This window comes from Aythya marila (genome assembly GCF_965140915.1).
Source record: "Aythya marila genome assembly, chromosome: 2".
Taxonomy (NCBI): domain Eukaryota; kingdom Metazoa; phylum Chordata; class Aves; order Anseriformes; family Anatidae; genus Aythya; species Aythya marila.
The window spans coordinates 1520328-1547541 of NC_139043.1; the positions used below are offsets into that span (position 1 = coordinate 1520328).

Consider the following 27214-nt stretch of genomic DNA (forward strand, 5'->3'; position numbering starts at 1 on the left):
CTGGCCCCGCTATGTAGGGCAGGAAGAAAGGGCCCCGTGGCTCGCCGCATCCCAAAAACACAGCCTGGGGGGGGGGGGTGAACGTCCCCAACAGAGACAGCTCGGGGCAGACAAGGGCCTTGTGCACGTTTATTTCTTATAGATAGATATATTATTAATCTTTCTTTTTTCTTTTTTTTTTTTTCTTTTTTTCCTTTTTTTTTTTATGTAAAAGAGCTAGAAATCGATAGAAAAAAAAACAGTCGGGGAAAGGGGCAGCCGGCTCCTGGCCAGCGGGCTTGGTGGGGGGGGGGGAGGGACACACAGCACCCCCCTTCCCAGCGAGGGGTCCCCCCCGGGCACCTCCTCGCCCCCCTCACCCCACTGCTGTCCCCCCAGCCCAGAGGGGGGGCTGAATAAGGCCACGGCGAGGGGCCGAGCACGCAGCCCCGGCTGCGGGGAGCTCGGGGCTCACCCCTCCTCTCCTCACCCCCCCGGCTCGCCAGGGGCTCGGGGCGCTGATGTGGGGGGGTCGCGGGGTCCCCCCCCTTTGTCGCCGTGCCCCCCAGGAGGGGCCGGGAGCTGCGGGAAGCCCGGCGGGGCCGGGTGTGGGGTGGCAGCCTAGGACCTGGCCTCGTTGGGGTTGTACTCCGTCTCTCCGGCTGAGACCTGCGAGATGCGGCGCGTGGAGCGCCACAGCCGCCGGTGGAACTGGCCCGGACGCACCTAGGGGAGAGGGGGGTGAGCACCCACCCCACGACCTGTCCCTTTCCATGTCCCCATCCCCGTCCCCTTCCATTTTCCCACCCCTATCTTCATGCACAGATGCGTGCTCACGCCCTTTCTCAATTTCCATCCCCAGTCCCGTCTCCATCCCGTTCCAATTCCCATCCTTATCCTTTCTCCATCCGCATCCTCTTCCATATTCCCATCCCCACCTCCAATCCCTTCCTTATCCCTACCCACAACCCCTATCTGAATCCCCATTGCCATCCAAACCCCATCTCCTTCCGTATGTGAATCCCCATCCCATCCTGTCCCGCTCCATGACATTCATCCCGGCTGTCCCACCCTACCCCATCCCATCCCATCCCATCCCAACTCAACCTTCTCATCCCACCCCAATCCATCTATCCCAACCAAATCCAAATCATCCCATCTCAACTCCACCCAACCCACCTATCCCATCCCATTCCATCCCAATCCAACCCAGCCCAACCCAACTCAACCCACCCATCCCATCCAAACCATCCCATCCCATCCCAACTCAACCCAACCCACCTATTTCATCCCATTCCACCCCAATCCAACCCAGCCCAACCCACCCTTCCCATCCCAATCCAAGCCATCCCATCCCAACTCAACCCAATCCTCCCATCCCATCCCTTTCCATCCCAATCCAACACACCCCAACCCAACAAAATCCACCCATCCCATCCCAATCCACGCCATCCCATCCCAACCCACCCATCCCATTCCATTCCAATCCAACACACCCCAACCCAACTCAATCCATCCACCCCAACCTAATCCCATCCCAACCCACCCCATCCCAACCCATCCCAATCCAACCCACCCCACCCCAACCATGCATCCCATCCAAATCCAAACCATCCCATCCTATCCCATCCCAACTCAACCCACCCATCCCATCCCATCCATCCCATCCCATCCCAATCCAACACACCCCAACCCAATTTAGCCCACCCATCCCATCCTAATCCATCCCATCCTAATCCATCCCATCCTAATCCATCCCATCCGTCCCATCCCAATCCAACACACCCCAACCCAACTTAGCCCACCCATCCCATCCTAATCCATCCCATCCCATCCCATATCAGCAGGACACGGGGACACAGTGACGTGACCTCCCCCCGTCTCGCACTGCCACCCCCAGCCCCACAGCCAGGAGGGGCCGTGCTCACCTCGGCGGGCTGCCCGGCCCCCACCACGATCAGCTTGCCGTCCTCCAGCCCCACCAGGATGTGGCTCTTCTCCTTGGTCACCGACACGCTGTGCACGGGCACCCGCATGGGCACGGGGGGCATCGCCGCCCGGAGGCTGCAAAAGGGGGGAGAAGATTTGGGGGATGGCACCCCGCGAGCATCCCGAGGGGGTGCTGGTGGCACCAGCGGGGTGCCAGCCCTCACCTTTGGAGGTCACGGATCTCCAGCCCGCACTGCATGGTCCCCAGCACCACGAATTCCTCCGTCACACACATGGCTGTCACCTCCTGGTCCAGAGGGACGGAGGCGAGGTGCTTCCCGTTGACCGAGTAGAGGTGCAGGGCAAATTTGTCCTGCGGGAGGGAGTAGGGGGAAGGATGATGGATCAAAAGGACCCGGGGAAAAGGGGGAGGCGCAGCCCGGCTTTGTCACCTCACCTTGAGGGAGGCGCGCTCGCCCACGGCCGTCTGGGTGACGATTTGCCCCTCGGGCCCCACGGCCAGGTGGGTGACGGCGGCGGGCAGCGAGCTCTCCGCGGGCGGCCGCAGGGATTTCATGAAGAGGCCCCGGCGGATGGTGTGGATGATGATGGTGCCGTCCTAAAGAGGAAGAGGATGAGGGTGGCGCGATGGCCGGTGCCGTTTTCCCTGGGATGAGGCTCGCCACCCATCCACGGCTCACCTTGGAGCCCGACACGGCCATGTCCAGCTCGGTGCTGATGGCCACGCACGTCACCTCGTCGTCGTGGCCGTACAGGACCTGGACGGGCTTGGGGGCCAAGCCACTGGAGAATCCGCCCTGGTAGAAGGGACACGGGGACATCAGGGACCTCGTTGCGCCACCGTAAGGCCCCAGAAATCAGCACCTTCACCCCGAGAGCCGGCACACGGCGCAGCCCCGTACCTGCTGCAGGACCTGCCACACCATGCAGGTGGTGTCCCGGGAGCCAGAAATGAGGTAGATGCCACACAGGTCGAGCGCCAGGCAGGTGACAACATCTGTGACACCCCGAGAGACACCGTGAGCCGCCGGGCCCCTGTCCCCGTGTGTGTCTTGGCAGCCCAACCCCAGCAGGTGGCACCAAGAGGGATGCTTTGGGGCGCGGAGCTGCTGCTAGCCCCATCCTGGCCCTGGTGGAGCCTGGACGAGCCCTGAGGGCTTCAGAGATGTCCCCTGCGTGTTCCCAGGTCCCCTTGGCACCCCGAAGGAGGGTGACACCGTACCTATGTGCCGGGTGATGTGCCCAACGACCTTCCCTTTGCCCAGGGAGGTGACGCGCAGGCTGTTGTCCCAGTGTCCCCCGCTGAAGAGCAGTTTTCCATCAGGGGACACGGCCAGCGTGCGGGAGCACAGGTCCGCGCCGGGGGCGAAGGGGCCCTGCAGAAAACGCTGGGTCCTGGGGGGGAAGGACAACACGGGATGGAGGCAGGGACACGCTCCTGGCACCGCAGGGACCGGGAGAGCTCGCGCGGCCCCGAGGGACCCGGGGACGGGGACTCACTTGGCGTTGGAGACGGTGGGGTCTTTGGTGAAGCTGAAGTAGTTGGAGATGTTCTTGTCGTAGGGCAGCCAGTTGTGGGTCCCCAGCAGGCCGTTGGCACTCACGGTGACCTGGGCAGAGGGAGGTGACAGCGGTGACGTGCCTGGGAGACCCCCAACGCCAGCACCCTCCCGGTGAGGAGCACCCGTGCCTCAGTTTCCCTGCGCTCACCAGGACGTCGGGGGATCCCTGAGTGATGAAGGAGTGCGCCTGGTTTTTGGGGACCACGGCTTGCACCAAGGCCACGCCGTCGCTGATGCCCTGCGGGGAAGACACAGCTGGTGGGTGCCCCGCTCGCCGCCAGCACCCCCAGCACCCCGTGTCCCTGTCCCCACCTCCACGAAGAAGGATTTGAGCTGGTCCAGGTTCTCGAAGACGTTGGGCGGGCGGGTGTCCAGGCGGGCCAGCCTGCGGGCTGCGCTCTCGGCCGACAGCCGGGCAGGATGGGGCTCCTGGAGGAAGGGAGAGGGTGAGAGCGATGAGAATGGGGGCAGAACCCCTTGAAACGAAGCTGGGGGGGCTTGGATTTTTGGGGGGACTGAGCCACCTTGAGCAGCTGGCAGGGCGTCTGCCCGAAGTTGCTGATGATGCCCTCCAAAGCCTTCCTCTGCGTCTCGTCGGCGATGGCGTCCAGGTCCACGGCGCCTGGGGATGGGAACGGGGGAACAGGAGGGATTTTTAATGAGGCCCCACCCGTTGGGTGCCCCCCACCCCCTGTCCCCGCAGCTCACCCTCGTAGGTGCAGTAGTAGAAGACGTTGAGGGCCTCCACGGCGGCCGGGCCTCGCTGCTTGTACCCGAAAATGAGGTCGATCCACTCGTGGAGGTGTGCCGAGACGTACTCCGACTCCTGCAGGGGCACGGGGTGTCACGGGGGGGCTGGGGACGCCCGCTGCCCCCCCAAAAAGGACCTTTCCCCAGTGGGAAAGGAGATGGGGGCTGCACCATCTCACCAGGGCTTTGCGGTGCTGGTAGATGAAGTCCTCACGGGAGCGTGCCCACCGCGGCAGCACCACGTCGTTCACCTTCTCGTTGGACATCTGCAGGCAGCCCAAGTCGAAGCCTGGGGACAACAGGGAAGGGACAGAGGGTCAGGAAACCAGTTGTCCTGTCCCCATTCCCATCCCCGTTCCCCCCTGGTACCGTTCTGGTTCTCCAGGAACTCAGGGAAGTAGAAGAACTCGGGGATGAGCTCCTTGACGTCCACGGGGTTTTCCATGCGGGCCTGCCACGCCGCCGGCACCGAGTGGAACTGCCGGTCCGAGCAGTCGAACCTGGGGGCAACGGGGGGGACACCGTGGGACCCCGGCGGTGGCGGCGGTGGCTCTGTGTCCCCTCTTCCACCCCCCGCCCTCCCCGGGGTGCTCACCGTCCGCTCTGCAGCTGGATGTGCAGCGTGGTGAAGGGCTCGGTGCGGATCAGGTAGTGCATGACGCCCGCCGCGTTGGAGTAGTGCGTGCCGTAGTGAAACTTGTCCACGGTGCCCGTGGGGTCCTCAAAACTCTCGTATCTGGTAGTGGGGGGAAGCAGCAGGGTCAGGGAAGGTGCCCCAGTCCCTACACCCCCCACAGTCCCTGTTTTTTTTTTTTTTTTTGGGGCACTCACTTCTCCTTCACGTCCCGCGCGTGCCTCTCGTTGGCCACCCCGATGGGCTTGGAGAGATCCCGAAACACGGCCGGGTCGGTGAGGTCGAGGGTCTCCGAGACGTAATCCCGCAGGATCCAGGGGAACTGGGGGGGTCAGGATGGGGGTGGGTGAGGCTTTTGGGGGGAGACCTGGGGCCACCGGGCAGCCCGGGGTTGGGGGGACACGGGGAGCTCACCACCGGGTACTGCGAGAGGTCGTTGTAGGTGCGCCCCGCGATCGTGTTCAGCTGCATGAGGTACTCAAAGTTGGAGATCTCCCGCAGAACCCATTTCTGGAGCAAAAAGGGGGTGGCCGAGATGATTTTGGGGGCAGACGGTGGAGTGAACCCCACAGCTGGCCCCACAGGGGGGCGCGTGGACACTCCCCTTTGCATGGGCACCCTCGGAGGGGACATGGGGAGGGGGGACACGGGTACCTGGGTGAGCCCCGAGGCTTTCAGCAGCTCCTGGGGCGAGCGGCTGCCGAAGTAGATCTGGCTGGGGGGCCTCAGGCCCAGGATGCAGGAGTAGACCTTATTCCTCACCTGCCGGGATGGAAGCGAGAGCCCTGCTGATGCTCGAGGTCCCCACGTGGACCCGACACGGTCCTGTGACTCCAGGGGGGCCCCGGCTGGAGCTTGGGGGGCTCGGGGGTAGAAAAGGGTGGCACCACCTTCTTCTTGAAGTTGAGGAAGTAGTTGGCCTGGTCGATGAAGAAGAGCTCGAGCGCGGAGCGGCGCAGGTTGTAGCGGCGCAGGTGGACCTCACGCAGGTGGGACAAGGGGCGCTTGAAGTCGTAGCCGATCCCTGCCGGGGGAGCACAGAGCCCAGGGGGGTTCAGCGAGCACCCAGAATGGGGGAGAGGCAGGGGATGAAGGGCAGGGATTGGGGATGGAACCAGGGAGAGCACCCCAAAAGGTTGGCCTCACGGGAGGTGGGCTTTGGGGTGGGACAGGGGATGGATGGGGGCATCTTCACCCCGCTGCGCTGCAGGGACCCCCTTGAGGAGCTCCAGGCTGTCTGGGAGCAGGGGTTGGGCAGAGATTGTCCCCCCTCCCCGTGCTCTCCGAGGCACGTGCCCTTTTACCTCCCTCCGTCTCCTCCTTCTCGCTGCTGCCATCGTAGAAGTAGACGTGCTGGGTCGTCACCTCCAGGCGGCCGGGGACGACGGCCACCGTGGTGATGAGCTCGCAGTCCTCCGAGACCACCAGCTTCTCCCGCTGGTTCTGCTCCTTGGGCTCGGCCCTGGGGGGGCACAGGGAAAGGGTGAGGACACCCCCAAAGGGTGAGGACACCCCCAAGTGAGGAACTTTGGGTCACGGATGGGGATGGGGACACTCACTGCGTGTCCAGGACTGGGAGGTCCTCCTCGGCCAGCTGGTCGTCCTCCAGCTCGCTCACCTTGGCCTCCTTGGCCATGGCGAGCGGGAGGGATTCAGCGGGGTTGTGGAGGTTATCAGCTCCTGGAACGAGGGGGGAGATCAGCGGGCAGCCCCCCTGGGAACACGAGGACCCCTGGGTGCCCACCAGCCTCACCCAGGTTGTCCCGCAGGGCGCTGGCCTCCAAGTGCTGGTCAAAATTCAGGTTGGGCACCAGCTTCAGCCTCATCCTCGAGTAGGTCTCGGCGCTTGAGAGCTTCCAGCGAACCTCGGGCGGGTTCCTGGGGGGCAGGTGAGAGTGAGGGACCCCCAGATCCGCACCCGTACCCCAAACTGGAGCTGAGGTGGGGGTGTGGGTGCTCACCGGTCAGCCCAGGCGGAGCGGGGCGAGGTGAGGAGGCGGCAGAGGGAGCGCCACTGCTTCAGCACGGTGCTCTGGTGGTTGTTGGCTTGCTTCAGCACGTTGGCGTGCCGGGCGTTTTCGGCCTTGGCGCGTTTCGCCGCCGGCTCCAGCACCAGATCCTGGTGGAAAGGGGAGGTGACGGTGAGGGTTGGGGCTTGGGGACGGCCCTGGGGTGAGGAACGCGTCCATGGGGTGATGTCTGTGGTGTGAGAACATCCCCAGGGTGACATCCCTGGGATGAGGAGCATGCCCTTAGGATGACATCCCCAAGATGAGGAGCACATCACTGGGGTGAGGAGCACATCCCTGGGGTGAGGAGCATGTCCCTAGGGGGACATCCTTGGGGTCAGGAGCATGGCCCTGGGGTGACATCCCTGGGGTGAGGAGCATGTCCTTAGGATGACATCCCCAAGTTAAGGAGCACATCCCTGGGATGAAGTCTCTGGGATCAAGAGGATATCTCCAGGGTAACATCCCCAAGGTGAGGAGCACATCCCTGGGGTGAGGAGCACGTCCTTGGGGTGAGGAGCACGGCCCTGGGACAAGGAACATGTCCCCAGGGAGACGTCCCCGGGGCGAGGAGGAGGCAGTACCTGGAACATCTTCCTGCTGTCCGCCTTGTCCCGCTCCCGCCGCAGGGAGCTGCTCATCATGGCATCGTAGCAGGCGTTCCAGAAGTTGGACATGTGGTCGTGGCTCCTGGCGAATGTGTCCATCTCAAACTGGGCCATGGTGGGCTGCACCTGCAGGGGTGGAAGAGAGGAGACGTCTGTAGGGTGCTCAGCAGGGCACCAGCACCCTGGCATGGGTTTGGGATGTCCCAGCTTGGTGGCACTCCAACACGAGAGCCACCTCTAAACCCGAGAAGAGGGTCCCAAACAGATTTCCCCGCGCCACCCACGTGCTTCTCGATGAAGCTCCTCCACTCGGGGCTGGTGCAGAAGAGCTGGAAGTCCTCGTAGAAGGTGGGGCTGCCGTTGGTGGGGGGCAGCGAGGGCAGGAAGAGCTGCAGCTGCAGGGTCTCGTAGCACTGGTCCATCAGCGTGCGCACGATGGGCACCAGCCAGGAGAAGGTCTCCGATTTGGCGTCCAGCGAGCGCCGCAGCGGGGTCTCCAGCTTGCCCAAAAGGTAGCAAGCCTCGTCCTTTTTTGGGGCCGAGGCGGTCTGCAGCAGGCTGTGCAGCTTCACGTAGGCCAGCGAGTGCAGCTTGGTGGGGAGAGGGGACGCACGGGGGCGTGAGGTGAAGCCTCCTGCCCGGCCCTAAAAAGGTTGGGGTCATCCCCCTAGAGCCCCAGGGGACCCACCTGGGGGTCCTGCAGCATGATGTAGCCCACCAGGACGCGCAGCCCCGTCTGGGCCATCTCCTTCAGGTCGGAGGTGCCGTTGGCCAGGTGGTACCAGACGCCCAGCTTGTCCAGGAGGCCGCTCACCCCCTCGTAGATCTGGGGTTGGGGGGCACAGTGAGCCCCCCGTCTGCAGCCCCAAAGATGGAGCCGGGTCCCCATCTCCCAGCCACCGCTCGACACCAGTTTGGGTTATGGGGAGGGGAAGGAATTAGGGGCAGGGGAAAGGTTTTAGGGTTGGGGTTTATGGGGATGGTGTAGGGTTAGGGTTAAAGGTTAGGATTGGGGTTGGGGTTGAGTCTTATAACAAGGATGTAGGGTTAAGGTTTAGGATTAGGGTTTAGGAGGTCTGGTTAGATTTATAGGTTATAAATTAGGGTTTAGATCGGGATAAGGGCTTGGGTTTATGGCAAGGGCGTAGGTTTAAGGTTAAAGGTCAGGATTAGGAGTTAGGGCTAGGGTTTACAGCAAGGATGTAGGGTTAGGGTTGAGGTTCAGGGTTAGGTTTATATAAATCAGGGATAAAGATCTTAATGTATAGGATTATGGTATAGGGTTTGGGTTTAGGATAAGGGTGTAGGGTTAAGGGTTAGGGACTAGGGACAGACAGGCTATAGGATTAGGGCTCATAGCAAGAGAGTAAAGTTAAGGTTTAGGATTAGGTTTACAATTGAGGTTTAGAGGTCATGAGCCAGGGTGAGGTTTTAGGATTAGGGTTTGGGTTAGTTCCTAGAGTTAGGTTTATGGGCTACAGATTTAGGGCTAACATCAGGGTTAGCTGTTAGCAATAGGGTTGAGGATTAGGGTTAGGTTTACAGCAAAGGTGTACTATTAGGATTGGGGTTAAGGCTTAGGGTTGGGGTTAAGGCTTAGGGTTAGTGTTGGGGTTTATGGCAAGAGCGTAGGGCTGGAGCTAAGTTTTAGGGTTGGGCTTAGAGGTTAGGGTTAAATTTACAGGTTAATGGGTTAGGTTTTAGGATTAGGGCTTGGGTTAGTTTCTAGGGTTAGATTTACGGGCTATGGGTGTAGGGGCAGGGTTTGGGGGCAAGGCTAACCGCAGGCTTGGGGGGGCAGCACAAGGGTTTAGAGTCGTCCTTGGGGTCAGGACCTTGCCCGTGGCCGCTCACCTTCTCGCTCCACAGGGCCTGGTTGTTGTGTCCCTCGGAGAACAAGAAATCCTGCAGCAGCCGCAGCAGCTTGAGAGCATTTTGGGTGAGGCCAGGCAGGGCGGCCGGCCCCGACTCCTTCAGATCCGTCAGCGCCGACTCCAGCATCATCTCCAGCAGGCTGCGGGACAGCGGGGAGCTCTGTAGGGTCCCCGCCACCCCGTAGCCTCCACCCTGACCCTCTTTAAACCCCCACAAACCTGCGCTTGATCTCGTCGGGGGGCCTCACCAGCTCGCAGGCTGTGCCCAGCTTGGTGAGGACGGAGAAAACCTGCCCGCGCTCCCTCCACGCCGCGTCGTCCCAGCCCTCCACCCCTCGCCACGTCACCGAGAAGACGATGTTGGTCAGGAGGTTGCACAGCTCCTCCTCGGGCGTTTGCTGCCGGAAAGGTGGAAAAAATGTTTAGGAAACCCAGCTGGAATTTCCCCAAAAGGAGGCGGGCGGCACGGCTCGGCGCTCACCTGGGGGTTGCTGGTGTTGGAGACGTTGTCGCTGGGCAGGGCGTCCTGGTAGCTGCTCTCATCCAGGACGTTGGAGAGGCTGGAGCTCTTGCGGGTGCGCATCCCCGGGAAGGGTTTGAAGCTTTCCAGGGGTGAGGGGGTACCGGGGCCGCTGGCGGGCGTCTGCGCGCCGCTCTCGGCCGTGGCGATGGAGCTGGTGCTGGCCAGGTCGAGCCCCAGGTCGAAGGGCGAGGTGGAGAAGGGCGAGAGCGGGTGGTAGACGCCGTCAAAGGGGACGTCGCCGGGGTTGGAGGACGAGCGGCTGGCGCGGTCGGAGGAGTCGAAGGACTTGAAGTTGTAGGAGTGGAAGGACTTGGCGCGGCCGCTCGGCGAGGTGGAGTGGTCAGAGAAGCCCTCGGAGAGCTCCTGGTCCGAGGCCTCGTAGCCCAGAGGTAGGAAGACGTCCAGCTCCTGCAGCTCGGCGGGCGGGGGGCTCGTGCTGCCCACCGCCTCCTTCCCTCCCGTCTCGGTGCCTCCGTCCCTGCCGGGGGGCTCGGAGAGGCGCAGGAGCTCCAGGCAGCCCCCGCTGCTCGAGTGGCTCAGGCTGTGCTGGCGGGACTCGTAGGATTCCTTGACGTAGAGCTTGGTGAGCGTGTCCTGCCAGCCCGCCAGCCTCGCCAGCTGCTTCACCATGTCCTGCTGCGCGTAGATCAAGTGGAAGAGCTGTGGGATGAGAGGGGGAGACACCCAGCGGGGTCACCTCAGCTCCAGGAAACCTCTTGGGGGGCTTGGAGCCCCCCAAAGGGCAGGAGCAGGGCGGTCAGGCTGGCTGGCAGTGGTTCTGAGCAACCCCAGGTCCCACTGTGGGGTGTTTTCGCTGTCCCCATGTCCCCGTGATCCCACGGGGGAGCTCAGCCCCGTGGTGACCCCATGGTGGCACCCCCTGCACCTCGCTCTGCTCACCTTGCGGCAGATATCGAGCCGGACGGTCAGCTCAGCCCGGTGGGACAGGTACACCACGGCCACCAGGTCCTTATAATTGGGAGGATCTGCAGGCAAGGAGAGAGTTTTGGTCCCCAAAAGCCACCAAAGCTCCCCAGATCTACCTCCAGCCAGCCCCACTAAGCTGAACCAGGGTGGGAAGCCACCAGGATGGCCCTGTGGCGTGCCACCAGGACGGGACAAAAAGGGGACACGGTACCTGCCCCGAGGACCTGCTCCGAGAGGCAGCGGAAGAGCAGCATGGAGCCGGGGACGTCGCTGAGGCAGGCGATGAGCCCCTGGTACCCGATGTCCTTCAGCTTCAGGCGGTTCTTGCAGCGCTCGGGGACCTTCTCGTACTTCAGCATCTTGTAGAGGATCTGGCGAGGCACAGAGGGGTGGCGGTGGCCCCGTGGAGAAGCCCCCACCCTCGGGGGATGACAACGGGGACCCCCTTCTCACCTTGAAGACCCTTTCCCGCACTTCATCCGAGAACTTCTTCTGCACCAGCAGCGAGAAGAGGACCTCCACGTGGCCCGGCTCGAAGAGGAAGGCGAAGAGCTGCTCCTGGGCGGGCGAGCCCTTCAGCAGGCTGTGGATCACCTCCAGCGCCCCACAGACCTGCAGGCAAAGGGTGCAAACTGTCCTCCACGCACCCCACCGGGGTCTCAGTGGCTTCTCCCCACCTGCTCGCTGAGCTACTCCCAAGAGCAAGGCCAGCCCTACGTGTTTGGGGACTCTTTTTGGGGCGGCGTGGTGGGATCTGGGCATCCAGGCGCCGTACCTGCTGCTCGTCCTGCGCCGCGGCCACGTAGTTGAGCAAGCTCTGCATCTCCTCCCCGGAGAAGCTCCGGCAGAAGAAGTCCTTCACCAGGCTGAAGAGGGAGGTCTGCACCGTCTTGATGTCGTCCGTCGTCGTGGACTTCTCCCTGGAGGCCCTGGGGAAGAGACACACGGGGATGTTCCCGCTGGGGATGCGGACAGCTGCCCTTTTACCCATCACCAGCACAATCCCAAATCCCACCACGGAGCCTGAGGAGCTCCAGGACAGCGTGAGCATCCCCACAGGCACCCCAGGAAACACCCAGCCCACAGGTTTGGGTCTCTGCAGGGTGTGAGCATCCCGTTGCAGAAAGCCACGGGGTCAGGCAAGAAAAGAGCATCAGCTTGTTGCAGGAACCACGACGCCCCCAGTTACTACTGGGGTGGATTTTGGGGCTAATCAGTGGCAGATCTGGGTGTTGGAGACCATGCAAAGCTTGGAGATGGGGCATGGGGAGCAGAAGGTCCTGTGCACACCATAATGCTCCATCAGATTTTCCCCATGACGTGCTCGCAGAGGGGATACTACCCCAAATAAAAGGTGTCCACCCCAAATAAAAGGCGTCCACCCCAAATAAAAGGCGTCCACCCCAAATAAAAGGCGTCCACCCCAAACTGCACCTTCCAGGGCTCGAGCCCACCACAATAGCAGTGCCTGGGGGCCGGGCATCCCGTCTACAAGCAGCAGCTCACCCGTAGTAGGTCCGGATGGAGTCGAGGACGTACTGCACCCCGTACTTCTTGCGGATGCGCTGCTTGTGGTCCTTGACGACGTTGGCCAGGTACTGGATGTGACCTGCGTGGAGAGGGGGTGAGCGGCCACCACCGGGCCCCGGGGAGCCCCGCGGGTGCCCTTCCTGCCCCCACCTAGGCGGACGGCGAAGTCGCTGTTGCTCCAGATGCGGAAATCGAAGAGGAGGTGCTGGTAGAGGAGGTGCAGCAGGAGCCCGCTGCCCTCGGAGGCCACTTGCTCCATCAGGATCTGCGAGGCCATCAGCGTGCTCATGTCCAGCAGCGGGCCGGAGACCTGCTCGGGGTGATAAGGCGATAAGGAGGGGGGGTTTGTGGTGGTTTGGGCAGCGATTTTGGGATGGAGCCCGGTGGCTGCGGCAGCTCCCTACCTTCTGCAGGAGTGCCCCGATGATGGCTGGCCCGTGGCACTGCACCAGGCTCTCCTGGTTCACCGGGTGGTGCTGGATGAAGTTTTTCACCAGCAGCAGGAAGGCGGCCACGCTGTTCCTCTCCAGCCTGCTCTCTGCAAGGCATGGGGAGAGCTGGGAGCCACCAGCTCGCTCCCACCAGGGTCCTTCCCCCTTCTGCAGCCTGGTGACCCCACCACAAAATAGGCCCTTCACCTATTTCCCCCAAACTTAACCGAGCAGAAAGCTCAGGTTGCTCTGAGAAACCTCATTTTTCTGCCCGAAAATTAGCAGCTGGGTATCGGGAGGAATCTCATGTCACCAAGGCTTCTGCATGAACCCACGTCAGGTTCGTGCAGGACACCAGGGACCGCATGCAAAAGCAAAACCGGAGCCAGGCAGGCTCGAGCCACCCTCACCTTCCCAGAACCGCTCATTTATGACTAATTAGGTCGTAACAACCTCAAAAGACGTCAACGAGGGCGATGGTTTTTCCACTGCCCCATAAATCCTGGTGCCCCGGGCAAGGTTTTGCCCGTGGTAGACACCCAGCCCACGTGGCAGCGGGGTTACCTACGGCACTGCTCCTGCTTCACCCCACTCGGGGACCTCACCTGAGGACCTGCCCAGGGGGATCAGCATGCCCTGGGCGTTCCTGGAGGACGTCAGCTCTGGCCCCACCAGGTCGTTGGTCTCCTGCTCGTCCTCGGCTTCCTCCTTCTTGCTCACCACTTGCTCGAGCAGGGGCAGCAGGACGCCCATCCCGCCCACGCAGTTGACCACGTCCTGCCAGGGGGGGGGAGGCGAGAGATTTTTTGGGTGTCCCCGGGGGCTGCGTGGTGATGGGGGTGTAGAGGAGGAGGTCGCACGTCCATCTGGGGCCAGGGACCCCAGGGATCATTCTGCCAGCTCACCCAAGCTGGGGAACACCCCAAAAGGTGCCCCAAAAGCAGCTCTTCCCCTGCAGCAACCACCCATGGTGCCCAGCCTGGACACTGAGGACCTCCAGGGCTGACCCTGGTGGCCCAGGGGCCATCACCCTTGGTGGACCCATGGGTCCTTGACAGATCCCATACCACATGTTCCCCTGATTCCCCCCCATAGGGCCCAGGGGAACCACCAGGGCCATCCAGCACCCCCTGCCCCACATCCATGGTGAGGCCTGGCTGCCTCCAAGCTATGGGGTGGGTGAATCAGGCCGAGCCACCCTACACCCAGCATACCTTGACGTCCCAGTTGACCACCTTGTGCCCCGTCAGCCTCCCGTCCAGGCCGTGACTGGGAGAGAGGTCCAGGCAAATGTTGTTCCTGCAGGCCTGGAAGAGAGCACAGCACCCCGTGAGGACTCGGGGACACTTGGGTCCCCACCATCACCCCAAAAACGTCACCGGGGGAAGATGAGGTGGGTTGGACCCCGAGGACCATGAGGGGAAGGTCCTGGGGAGGACAGGCACAATGGGAGCCCTCACCTGTGGGGTGTAGTAGAGCAGGAGCTTGCTGCTGAGCTCCACCAGGTCGCCCTCCAGCGTAAACGGGGACGCCACGTTTGGACCTGGGGGAGGAAAAAGGGCTGAGCGGCGAAGGGCTGGAGACGTGGACCCCCCCAGCACCCCCGTGGATGTCCCCCTGCCCCCACGTACCCGAGCAGAAGAGCGCCTTGACCTGGGTTTGCTGCAGCGCCTCGCAGAAGATGGCCACGGAGCCCAGGTGGCCCTCGAGGGACGTGGGGGTGCCCCACTCGGTGTCCTGGCTGCCGGCCGCCGTGGTGGCCACCACCCCTTCGGTGGGGGGCTGCAGAGGGGTCCAGGCGTGGGGTCCCAGGGCGGCGGGGAAGGATTGTGAGCGAGAGAGAGCAGGGTGTGGGGGGAAGGCCAGCTCCGGCCCATGGGACGGTGGCGGGTGGCTGCTGCCGATGGCTGTGGTGGTGGTGCGGTGCCCCGCCGAGCCGATGCAGCAGGAGGTGAAGGACTGCAGGGGACAGGGAGCGGTGTTTAGTCCCCAAGGTGCCACCCAGAGCGGGGTGAGGTGCCGGGGAGGGGTCCCTGACCTCGTGCAGGGAGGGGAAGCGGAGCTGCGCCGTCTTCCGCAGGTGCCCGTCCGCGTAGATGCTGACCACGTTCTGGCCGAAGGGCCGGCGGCCGGCGACGTGGACGATGTCGACGCAGTGCTGCGGGGTTGAGAAGAGGGCATCAGCCCGTCCCTGTCCCCACCACGGGGATGGAGACAAGGACGGGGATGTCACTCACCCAGGCCGAGTCGTTGAAGGCCACCTCCGGCAGCGCCACCGTCATGTAGTCCTTCTTGGTGCAGACGGCCACCACCAGCATGCCGTCGGCGGTGAAGAAAGCCTCGAAGCCCGTCCCGCTGGCCGTGAAGAAGCTGCAGAAAGGGAGGACAGCACGGTGGGGATGGCTGCACCTCACCCTCATCATCCTCCTCCCGTCCCCTGGCCAGCCTCACCTGTAGAGCTGCCTCCTCTTCGGCCTCGCCGGCGGGCCGGGCTCCTCCTCGCTGAGGCAGAGCCAAGCGTGGAAGGCGAAGGCGCCGCCGGGCCATTTTTGGACAGCGGGCACCATGATCCCAGCCATGCCGGGGGTCAGGTCGAAATATTGCAAAGCTCGAGGGGGTCCCTCAGCCCGTGCCATCCCCGAGAGCGCCCGCAGCACCGGCGCCGTGTAGGGATGCGCCCCCCGGCCCCGCTCGCGCCGCAGCAGCCGCAGCAGCTGCCGCAGCTCGCCGGGCCGAATGGAGAGGCCGCCCAGCTCCCGCAGCAGCTCCAGCAGATTTTCGGAGCAGGAGGGAGGCAGGGCGGGCTCGGCAGCCAGGGCGGCCAGCAGGCTGCCCACCATGCCCGCCTTGACGCAGGTGAGGCGGCCGGGCAGCGAGGCTTCGCAGAGGCGGCGCAGGCGCTCGGCAAGGAAGAGCTGGAGCTCGCGGCAGGACAGCGAGGGGAGCCAGGCCAGCAGCAGGAGCAGAGGCTGCTCATTGCGGATGGGGAGCGCCGCGAAGGAGCTGTGGTCGCCTTCCACCGCCTGTTGAAATATAGGAGATGGTTGGTGAGGGCACGGGGAGAGGGATGGATGCTCCTCCCAACTGGCCTGGGTATGCGGTGGTGAGCCCTGTGTGCCGAGCGTCTTGGAGACTCCCGTGGACCAAGGGGTTTGGGAGACCCTCATGAAGGAAGGGTCTTGGGGGACCCTCGTAAACCAAGGGCCTTGGGAGATCCTCATAAACCAAGTCCCTTGGGAGACCCTTGTGATCCAAGCCCCTTGGGAGACCCCCATAAACCAAGTCCCTTGGGAGACTCTTGGGAAACCTCTCTTGGGAGACCCTTGTAAACCAAGAGCCTTGGGAGACCCTCGTGAATGAGGGGCCTTGGGGGACCTTTGTGATCCAAGCCCCTTGGGAGACACTTGTGAATGAAGGGACTTTGGGAGACCCTTGTGAACCAAGACCCTTGGGAGACCCTTCATGAACCAAACCCCTTGGGAGACCCTCATAAATGAAGGGTCTTGGGAAACCCTTGTGAACCATGCCCCTTGGGGGATCCTCGTGAATGAAGGGTCTTGGGGGACCCTCATAAACCAAGGGCCTTGGAAGACCCTCGTGAATGAAGGATCTTGGAAGCCCCTTGTGCTCCAAGCCTCTTGGGAGACCCTCTTGCACCAAGTGTTTCGGGAAACCCGACCACCAGACATAAACTCTTGGAGACCTGCACGAACCAAGCCTCTGAGAGACCCCCAAGCACCAAAACCCTTGGGAGACCCCCGTGCACCGAGCATTTTGGGGAACCCTCCCAAGACCCCTCCCCAAAAGCTCAGATCTTCCCAAAGCTGAGCGCCACTCAAAGCTCGAGGCAGTGAGGCCACCTCGGGATGGGGACCACGGGGACCCAGCAGGGACTGGGGGGTGAAAGAAGGGGCTGCAGCAGGCAAAGACCAACCCCACTGTTCCCCTATAGGATGCCAGCACTCAAAAAGGAGCCACGGGAGCACTCACCATGTTGAGGAGCTCCTGGAGCAGGCGCTGGGTGGGCTGGCCCTGGCTCCTCAGCACCTCGTAGAGGTGGGCATAGCCGATGCGTTCCTTGAACACCTCCTGCAAGCACCCGGGCACGTCGGGCTCTGCAGCAGCCCCCGGGACGAGCTGCTTTGTCCCAAAACACCTCGCAGCTTGAAAAAAAAAAACCCCAACCCCAGCTGCGCCGGGTGCCGTCCACCCTCCTCACCCACCTTGGCCGAGGGCGAGTTGCTCATGATGGCCGTGAGCACCCCGATAGCGTGGACCGCGATGGCATCGGAGCCGACGTCAAAGACCTGCAGGACAGGGGGGTGGGTGGGCTGTGGGCATCTCCCCCGACCCCACTGGGCAGCTGTGCTGTGGGGCAGCCCCACAGAATACCTGCTGGAGCCCACCACCCGTCGGCGGCTGCACGGGGAGCTTGTCCTGGGCTTCACCCGCCTCCTGCGTGCTGTTGAGGTAGAGCTGGGGCGAGGAAGGAAAGGCCAGGTCGGGGTGTAGGGGGAGAAAAAATAGGGTCATGCACCATCCCTGCCCCAGTTTGGGGTGAGGGCGAGGTGGGGAAGGTGCTGGGGCGGCTCCTGGAGCGTGGCCTGGCGTTTCGAGCCGTTTTGAGCCGTTTCGAGCCGGGGAGGATGAGGATGGAGGTGAGGATGCAAAAAAACAAACAAACAAACAAAAAAACGAAGCAGTGCAGCTACCTTGCTGTTCTGCAGCAGGCGGATGATGTGCTCGAAGCAGTTGTTGCTGAGGAAGACGGCTTGCAGGACCGGCCGGTCGTCGCAGCTCAGCATGGCCGGGATGGCATCTACAACAAAAACCCCTCTCAGCACCCTCCGCGACCCCAAACCCGCCTCCCCACCGCCCGAAACCCTCCCGTTTTTACCCAACATCTGCACCCGCAGGGCGAGGAGGCCTCCGGCCGGCGCCGCCGAGGCCGGGGTGGCGTTGAGCACCTTGAAGTAGCCGTCCAGCAGCGAGCGCAGGGGCACGGGGCCGGGGCTGCTGGCGTGCAGCGCGTGCACCGCCGCCACCACGCCGCGCAGCGTCAGCTCCAGCAGCCCCGGGCACGGCGCCGGCCCCGTGCCCGCTCGCCTCAGCACCCCCAGCAGCACCTCCAGCGCCGCCGGCGTGATGGCTTGCAGAGCGTTGGGCTGTCGGGAGCAAAGAGATTTTTATTTTATTCCTGTTTTTTTTTTTTTTTTTTTTTTTTCCCCCCCCCCTCCCCGCCACCAAGGTAAAACCCCGCGTCTAAGCCAGCCCCGGCGATGCGTGCAGCGCTCCAGGTCGCTACGTGATGCTTTCCTGCCCGGTGCTGGCAAATTAATTGAATAAAAAAAAAAAAAAAGCACGTTTTGGAACTGTTAATCAAGTCCTGCTATTTCTGAGCTCTGAGTTTATTACAGCCCACGTGTGCTCGGCACTGAGTTATCCACCCAAGGTGCTCTTATCTGCCCCGGAGCCGAGCGGCCAGGACTGCTCTTTATCTTCGCCCTCACTTTGTTTTTTTTTTTTAGGGTGAATTGAGGGCGTCACCCAGGCTGCGATTTCTAACCGTGACCCTGAAAGGCTTTTGGAAGTCAAGCTGTTTAATTCCAGTTCAATTCCAGCCCAGCATCGTGCTTGGAACAGATCAGGCTTGGGGCTGGGTCTTGGTTTCCCTCTCCCCAGCCCGTGCTGATGTACCCAGCCCCATCGGGGGGGGCAGTGAGGGTTTGGCAGAGCCGTGGGGACCCCCCTGTGTCCCTCCTGTCCCCGTCCCCACCCCAAAAATACCTTGGACCCGGAGAGGATGGCCCCGAAGAGGTGGATGACCCGGAGCTGGAGCTCGTCGGGGAGCTGCCCGCCGGGCTGGAAGCTCTCTGCAAGGACAAGGGGCGACGGGGGCGCTTGGGGCAGGTGGCAAAAAAAAGGGCAAGAATTCCCTTTTCCACCCATCCCACCCCAAAACACACTCCGGAATCCGTGGCACTGGACCCTGTTGGGGGAAATGGGGCACATACACCTCGGATTTGGGCAGCTTTGGCTGCGGGGGGGAGTTTTTTGTTCTAAAACCCCGGGGTTTTGTGCTAAAATCGAGCTCGGCGGGGATTCACGGCCGGCACGGGTAACAGCTTGCCGGGAGTTTTAGGTGCTTTCTGCAACCCCTTTGCCCGGGGGGGGGGCTCCCCTTCACGGCTCATTTATGGGGTTTTTAGGGTTTCCCGGCCAGGCTGTATTTTTGTCAGCCCCGTGCACCACGACGGCCAAAAATTGGGTTAAAAAGACGCTGATCGCTTGGCTTCGGTGCCCTGAAGTCATCAGTCTCGCCCAAAAAATCCCATTTGCTTTGTTTCTCGGGGCTTTCGAAATAAGGTGAATGCGCTGAATGTGTGGAAAAGGAGGATTTTGCCCCAAAAAGGAGGGGGGGGGGGCGCATCCTGCAAGAACTGCCAGGCGGCGGACTGGAGGAGCGCACCTGCGTTCGCAGGGTTTCCCCTTCCAGTCAATTCTAGGCGATTGAAATCAAAAGAAATTAAATTTTAGCCTCGAAAGCTCAGGTTTTGGGGCTGTGGGGGGCTCCGAAAGCGACTCCCCCCCCCCCCCGGAAAGCCGCCTTGAGTTAATCCCCGTGAAATCCCTTTAAGTCCAGAGTACTCTGGGGGGGGGTGTAAAAAAAAATAAAGTGCAAAAAAACCACCAAAAACAGCTTCAGGTGGTGCTGATAGCACGGATAAAAAGATTTGGCCCCGGGACCCCCCCAAAAAAAAGGGGGGGCGCAGATTTACCTTGGAAGAAGGCATCGAACTCGGGGGGCAAAGCGGCGGGGGCGAACTTGTACTTGCTCTTCTCCTGCGAGCTGACGACTTCCCTGGAAGGAGAGGAGTGAGGGGGGGAGATGTGAAGGGTGCAAATATTTTTTTTTTTTGGGGGGGGGGACGTTGTTTTTTCACCCCCCCCCGGGGGGCTCACCCGCTCAGCTGCCGCCGCCAGGTCTGGTAGGGGTCGAAGAGGCACTCGCAGAGGTGCAGGGCGTAGAGCATCACGCTCTCCAGCTGCGCCCCCTCCTCCTGCCCGCTTCTCAGCTGCGTGTGGGGGGGTGTGCAGAGCACGGTTAATCCCAAATAATTAATAATTAATAATTAACAACCCCCCCCACACACGCCCAGAGCCCCCCCAGCCCGCCTTCTCCCTGCTCCATCCCACCCGTGCGCCACGAAGGCGCAAAGCGGTCCCTCTCCTTTCCCCCATCCCTCTCCTTTTTCCCCCCAAAAAAAGATAAAATTTGGGGTCCCGCAGGTGCTCAGCGCCCCCCCCAGGACCCTAAAACCCCTTTGGGGTGGGGGTGTCACGGTCACGGTGCCCACCTTGCTCGCACAGCCCCGCAGCAGCGCCAGCACCTCGGGGATGAAGCCGGGCGTTTTGTCCGCCTGGACGTTCTCCAAATTCCTGCAAGGTGGAAAACGCCGTGGGGGGGGAAAATATACCCGGGGGGGGCACAATATACCCGGGGGGGGGGTTATAACACCCCCGGGGGGGAGATAATGGGCTGGGGGGGTGGGATAAGGCGCCACGTCCTCGGCTGACCCCGTGTCCTCCCGCACCACCCAGCCCCATTGTTTGGGATCTGGCCCCCCTCCAGCACTAAATATACCCGTGGCGAGGGGGGGGGACACAATGCATTTTTTGGGGGGGGCACTATGAATTTGGGGGGGGCACGATGCATTTGGGGGGTGCACGATGCATTTTGGGGGGGCGCACGATGCATTTTAGGGTGCGGGATGAGGTTTTTGGGGAGACGGTGTGATGGACTTTGGGGGGGGGGCAATGAAATTCTTGGGGGGGGCACAATTAAATTCTTTGGGGGGGCACAATGCACTTTTGGGGGGCACAGTGCACTTTTGGGGGGGCACAGTGCATTTTTTTGGGGGTGCAACGTGATGCACTTGTGTGGGGACACGATGCGCTTGAGGGGGATGCACTTTTGGGGCGCAATCCACGCTTTGGGAGGGGGTAAAGATGCCCTGGGGGGGGCAAAATAAATATATTTTTTTTGGGGGGGGGGGCAAATATTTGTCTGGGGGAGGAACGAGCACCCAGGGAGCCACCACGGAGCTGTGGGACCCCTCCTCTCCCCCAACCCTGGGTGTCTATCCACTTGGGGAGGGGTCTGTCCTTTTGGGGTGGGGTCTGTCCATCCAGGGGGGGGTCTGTCCTTTTGGGGGGGGGTCTGTTCGTCCAGGGGGGGGTCACCCACCTGCAGATGATGATGAAGAACTTGAGCAGCAGCAGGGCTTGCCCGAGGCGGGGGCCCTGCCCCACGCACTGCGCCAGCCTCTGGCTCAGCACCTGCAGCACCTCCCGCGGCAGCACCGGGATCTCCGACGCCGAATCCTCCGGCCTGGGGGGGGGAAAAGGAGACAAAAAAATTTAGGATGGGGCAGAAAGGGACCTCCCCCACCCAAAAAATAAATAAAACACCCCCCCCACCAGCCTCCCGCGGGGCCGGATGGCTGCAAACCACCGAGCGAGGCAGCGGATGAGCCGCCTCCGGCGCTGCAGCAAAAACCCCAAAACCCAGCCCCGGCTGCGAACCCAGGGCAGGGGGGGGGGATTTTTTTTTAAGGGGGGGTTATTTTTTTAAGGGAAATATAATTTTTTGGGGGGGCTGGGATGATTATTCTTTTTTTTGCGGGGTATTTTTGGGGGGAAGGGGTATTCAAGGGGTATTTTTAGTGGCGTGGGTTATTTTTTTTAGGGTGGGTTATTTATTTGGGGTGGGTTATTTTTGGGGGGAGGGGTTATTTTTTTTGGGGGGGAGGTGTTATTTCTTTTATAAGGGGTTATATTTTTATGGGGGGTGGGTTATTTCTTTGGGAGGCGAGTTATTTTTTTGGGGGGGTGGCTATTTTTTTGGGAAAAGGGTATTTTTTGGGGGGAGAGTTGTATTTTTGGGGGGGGGCCTGTTTTTTTTTTTGGGGGGGTGTAAATTTTTTGGGGTGTGTATATTTTTTGGGGTGTGTATATTTTTGGGGGTGATGTATATTTTCGGGGGCAGTGTATTTTTATGGGGGGGTATTTTTTCTTGGAATAGGTTATTTTTTGGGGGGGGGATGGGTTATTTTTCTGGGGGATGGGTTATTTTTTTAGGGGGGTGGGTTATTTATTTGGGAAGGGGGTATTCTTTTTGGGGGGAGGCTAACTTTTTGGAGTGGGTTATTTTTTTTGGGGGGGGATTATTTTGTTTCGGAGTGGGTTATTTTTTGTTTTGCAGTGGGTTATTTTGTTTTGGCGTGGGTTATTTCGATTTGGTGTGGGTTATTTTTTTTGGCGTGGGTTATTTCGTTTTGGTATGGGTTATTTTTTTGGGGGGGGGATAATTTTGTTTTGGAGTGGGTTATTTTTTGTTTTGCAGTGGGTTATTTCATTTTGGCGTGGGTTATTTTTTTTTTGGCGTGGGTTATTTCATTTTGGTATGGGTTATTTCGATTTGGTGTGGGTTATTCTGTTTTGGCGTGGGTTATTTTTTGTTTTGGTGTGGGTTATTTTTTTGGGGGGGGGATAATTTTGTTTTGGAGTGGGTTATTTTTTTTTGGCGTGGGTTATTTCGTTTTGGCATGGGTTATTTCATTTTGGAGTGGGTTATTTCGATTTGGAGTGGGTTATTTCATTTTGGGGTGGGTTATTTCGTCTTGGTGTGGGTTATTTTTTGTTGGAGTGGGTTATTTTTTTTTGGGGGGGGTGAGGTGGTGACCCCCTCACCTGCGGGGCTCCAGCGAGGGCACGGCGATGACCTTCTCGAAGTTCATGACGAAGGCCTCCAGCCACTGCTGCAGGTACGCCAGGTCCTTCTGCCGGGGGGGGGCGGCCGTCAGGTCATGAATTTATTTTTATTTTTTACTTTTTTTCCATTATTTTTGCCCTGGGGGCACCCCTGAAGTCCCAGGCTGGGTGCTGGCCAATCAGATCCCGCAGAGATCCCCCCCGCCAGAGCCACCGGCCAATCAGCGCGGTCCGAATCCAGTGCCTTGCAGACTGGCCAATCAGCACGCAGAGAGGCCGTGCCCCCCAGGAACAGCTGGCCAATCAGCTCGGCAGGGAGCCACACACCCCTGGGGGCCACCAGCCAATGAGCAACCAGAGCAGAACAACCTGTAGAAGCACTGACCAATCAGGACAAAGAACAGAACAACCTGTAGAGGCACCGACCAATCAGCACACACAACAGAACCACCTGTAGAGGCGCCGACCAATCAGCACACAGAGCACAACAACCTGTAGAGGAACCGACCAATCAGCACACAGAGCACAACAACCTGTAGAGGCGCCGACCAATCAGCACACAGAGCACCTGTCCCCCACAGCACCTACCAGCCAATCAGCACCAGGCGCAGCTGCTCTAAGATGACCCCTGCCCAATCACCGCTCAGAGCGACCCAACCCCTCCACCTGCCAGCCAATCAGCACGCGGAGCACCTGGTTCTCCAGGCGGGCGCCAGCCAATCAGCGGGCAGAACGCCGGCCCCGCCCCCGGGGTTGTGCAAGGGGTGAGTCACCCAGCCCCCACCCCACGGAGCACCCTTGGGTGCTGTGCACCCCACAGAGCACCCTTGGGTGCCCAGGAACCCTATGGGGCACCCTAGGATGCCCCTGACCCCCTGCACCCCACAGAGCACCCTTGGGTGCCTGGGCACCCTATGGGGCACCCCAGGGTGCCCACATCCCCCTGCACCCCACAGAGCACCCTTGGGTGCCCCATGCCCCCCTGCACCCCACATAGCACCCTTGGGTGCCTGGGCACCCTATGGGGCACCCTAGGGTGCCCCTGACCCCTTGCACCCCACAGAGCACCCTTGGGTGTCCCATGCACCCCTGCACCCCACAGAGCACCCTTGGGTGTCCCATGCACCCCTGCACCCCACAGAGCACCCTTGGGTGCCTGGGGACCCTATGGGGCACCCCAGGGTGCCCACGTTCCCCTGAGCCCCATGGAGCACCCTTGGGTGCTGTGCACCCCATGGAGCACCCTAGGGTGACCCTTGTCCCCATGCAGCACCCTGGGCCACCCATGTCCCCAGGCACCCCATGGAGCACCCTTGGGTGCCTGTGCACCCCATGGGTCTCCACGGCCCCATGCACCCCACGCAGCACCCTGGGGTGCCCCATGACCCCGTGCAGCACCCTTGGGTGCCCCATGTCCCTTGTGCACCCTACAGAGCACCCTTAGGTGCCCATGTCCCTGTGGACCCCGTGCAGCACCCTTGGGGGTCCGTACACCCCATGCAGCACCCTGGGGTGCCCCAATGTCCCTGCTGTGTCACCCCAGGGTGCCCCATGCCCCTGCGCACCCCATAGAGCACCCTGGGGTTTCGGCAAACCCCACAGAGCACCCTTAGGTGCTCATGCCTCCGTGCAGCACCCTGGGGTGCCCACAACCCCCACGGAGCACCCTAGGGTGCCCCACGTCCCGGAGCACCCTGCGCAGCACCCCGGGGTGCCTACAACCCCCTAAGGGTGCCCCACTTCCCCTGCACCGCCTCGAGCCGTCCCCCCACGCAGCACCCTTGGGTGCCTTCCCCCCTGGACCACCCCACGACCCCCCCACCACCCCACGCAGCACCCTTGGGTGCCCACCTCCCCGCGCGGCACCCACCACCACCACCTCCCTCCCCTCGACCCCAAACCTCCTCGTCCCCCCTTTTCCTCTTCGCTCACCCCGCGGGTGCCACCCTTGGGTGGCACCCACCCCCTCCAGCACCCTTGGGACCCCCACCCCCAGCACCCCGTTACCTCTGGGGGGGCCCCGCGAGCCTCCATGGCCCCCGGTGCCGCCGCGGGAAGGGGCGGTGGCGAGGCCGGGGAGCGGAAACGCGCGTGGGGACACCGGTGACGGTGACACCGCGCTCCCGTCCTCGCTCCTATTTTCTTGTTTTTTTCTCTTTTTTTTTTTAATTTTTTTTTTTTCCTGTCCCCCCCCCTTTTTTTTTTTTGTTTTTTTTTTTTTTTGCTCCGTTCTTGTGTAAAACGAGTCAGGAAATGCCAAGTCACCCGCGGCCCCAACGACATTTCCTCCTGTCACCGCCGCTGTCACCGCCGCTGTCACCGCGCCGCGCGCCCCGCGGGGGGCCACCGGGGTCTCCGCGCCCCCGCCCCGTGCCACCGACCCCATAAGGACATCGGCACCGTCCCCAGTGTCCCCACCCCGATGTCCCCACCCCGATGTCCCCACCCCGATGTCCCCACCCCGATGTCACCACCCCAATGTCACCACCCCGGTGTCACCTGTGCCACCGCCGCCACCTCTCCGTGCGCCCCCCCGAAGTTGTATGGGGCCCCGCTGGCACCTGGGCTCCTCGTCCGCCCCTTTTTGTCCCCAAAAAGCCACCCCCCGCTGGGGTCACCGCGTCCCCCGTGGGTGTACACCCCACTGGGGTGGCGTGTGGCCCTATAGGAGCGTGTGGCCGATGGCCCCATACGAGTGCCCACCTGCACAGCGTGACACGTCCCCACAGCGGTGTGCGCGCCCCGGTGGCACGGCCTCTGCCCCTATAAGCTCCTGCCCCTATAAGCTCTTGTCTCTATAACCCCTGTCCCTATAAGCACCTGCCCCTATAAGCCCATGCCCCTATGGCCCCGGTCCCTATAACTCTGCCCCTATAAACCCTGTCCCTATAAGCCCTGCCCCTATTACCCATGCCCCTATAGCTCCTGTCCCTATAACCCCTGTCCTTATAAGCACCTGTCCCTATAAGCACCTGTCCCTATAGCCCCCATCCCTATAAGCTCCCGTCCCTATAAGCACCTGTCCCTATAGCCCCCGTCCCTATAAGCTCCTGTCCCTATAGCCCCTGCCCCTATAAGCACCTGTCCCTATAAGCACCTGTCCCTATAACCCTGTCCCTATAGCCTCTGTCCCTATAACACCTGTCCCTATAACCTCCTGCCCCTATAACCCCGTCCCTATAGCCCCCGTCCCTATAGCCCCCGTCCCTATAGCCCCCGTCCCTATAGCCCCTACCCCTATAAGCCCCTGTCCCTATAACCCCCCACACCCCCCGGCACCACAGATATCCCCATACAGGACGCCCCCCACACCCCACACACCTCCCCCTGCCCGCCCCCCCAGCGCATCCCAGTCCCCAAACTGGGAGCACCCCAGTGACCGGTATCCCAGCACCACCTCCTCCCTGACTCCAGATTCCCCTTTTTTTCCCCAAAATACGCTTGGGGGGGGGGGGGGAACCCCAAACCAGGAGGGGGTCCGGAGCAGATTCCCCCCGTCCCCAACCCCAAAGCATGGGACCGACCACCGACCCCACAATTTGTGGGACCCCCCCCAAGATATGGGACCCCCCTCAAGATTAGGGACCCCCCCACAAGATGTGAGACCCCCCCCCAAAATATGGGACCCCCCACAAGATATGGGATCCCCCCCACAAGATATAGGACCCCCCCTCAATTTATGGGACCCCCCCCAAATTTCCCCCCTATAAGGGACATGGCTCCAATGTCACCGCACCTGCTGCTGGAGGGGGGGGGGGGGGGGACACAAAAAAATAGGGTTGGGGGGCACAGCTGGGGATAAAAGGGGGGCTGGTGGCTGTGGGGGGGCTTTTTAGGGTGTCCCAAACCCCCCCGGGCATTTAGGGGAGGGTCGCGGAGCCCCCACATTTGGGGGAAGAGGAGGGCGAGGGGGGGGGGAGGGCACCGAAGCCTTAAATTTAAAGGGATTTTGGGGTGGGAAGCCCTAAACTATGAGGGGGGGGGGGATTTAGGGAGGAGGGGGAATGGGAAGGGGGGGTCAAAAAAACCCAAAAATTTAGGGGTGGGAAGCAAGGGGGGGGGCAAGGAAACCTTAAATTTTGAGGGGGGGGCGTGGGTTTGGGGGTTGTAAAGGGGGAAGGGGAGGGATGGGGGTGAAAGGGGGTGGAGGGGGGTTTAGGGGGGAGTGTGGGGGTCCCTACATTTTAATTTTTGGGTTTTTTTTTTGGGGTGGGGGGGTCCGGGCTCACCTTGGCGAAGTAAAGCATCCAGAGCTCGTAGAGGCGCTCCCGGGAAGCCATGCCGAGCCGGGCCGAGCCGGGCTCAGCGCCCCGGGGGGGCCATAGCCCTAAGGGATGAAAGGGAGGGGGGGGGTTTGGGGTGAATTTTAGGGAAAAAAAAGGGAAAAGGGAAGGGGATTTAGGGTCCGGGGGGGGGCACGGTGCTGCCCCCGGCACGGCTCGGCACGGCTCGGCTCGGCTGCCAGCTCCGCCCCGCTGCCGGGCCCTCCCCCAGGTGCGTGCTTTAAAAAAAAAAGGGGGGGGACACACACACGGGGAGGTGCCCCCCACCCCAAAAAATGCATAAAAATAAAAATTTTGGGGGCAGGTTTTTGTATAACCCCCCCCCCTTTCCTCCTCCTCAGCCTCCCCCGGTGCCCTCACGCAGCCCCTTATGGGGGGTG

The 27214-nt window shown here is 61.7% G+C and overlaps 1 protein-coding gene across 2 annotated transcripts; it reads right to left on the reverse strand.

Moving 5' to 3' along the window:
* Positions 1–116: 116 nt before the first annotated feature.
* Positions 117–26939, reverse strand: NBEAL2 (neurobeachin like 2). 2 transcript variants are annotated; one of them, XM_082753681.1, is made up of 55 exons: positions 26781–26939; positions 22531–22619; positions 21026–21169; positions 20136–20217; positions 19741–19853; positions 19557–19639; positions 18565–18650; positions 17675–17942; positions 17490–17596; positions 17170–17253; positions 17001–17084; positions 16768–16866; positions 15229–15800; positions 15015–15147; positions 14816–14935; positions 14409–14736; positions 14238–14320; positions 13992–14084; positions 13383–13554; positions 12751–12884; positions 12497–12656; positions 12323–12425; positions 11592–11745; positions 11270–11428; positions 11028–11187; positions 10790–10875; positions 9848–10549; positions 9586–9764; positions 9347–9506; positions 8181–8318; positions 7777–8082; positions 7469–7618; positions 6837–6994; positions 6629–6753; positions 6435–6555; positions 6180–6337; positions 5766–5899; positions 5530–5637; positions 5290–5385; positions 5073–5197; positions 4837–4977; positions 4611–4741; positions 4421–4530; positions 4200–4317; positions 4016–4113; positions 3804–3920; positions 3640–3729; positions 3430–3539; positions 3152–3324; positions 2832–2926; positions 2610–2726; positions 2366–2527; positions 2133–2281; positions 1908–2043; positions 117–705 (listed from the first exon to the last, which is right to left on the reverse strand). In XM_082753681.1, the coding sequence occupies exons 1-55, from the start codon at positions 26829–26831 to the stop codon at positions 601–603; spliced, it is 8259 nt and encodes a 2752-aa protein (XP_082609807.1). In that variant the 5' UTR covers positions 26832–26939; the 3' UTR covers positions 117–600. The 2 variants fall into 2 exon arrangements, with proteins under 2 accessions (XP_082609807.1, XP_082609806.1); XM_082753680.1 differs by lacking the exon at positions 26781–26939 and adding an exon at positions 24559–24901.
* Between the last annotated feature and the right edge of the window lie 275 nt (positions 26940–27214).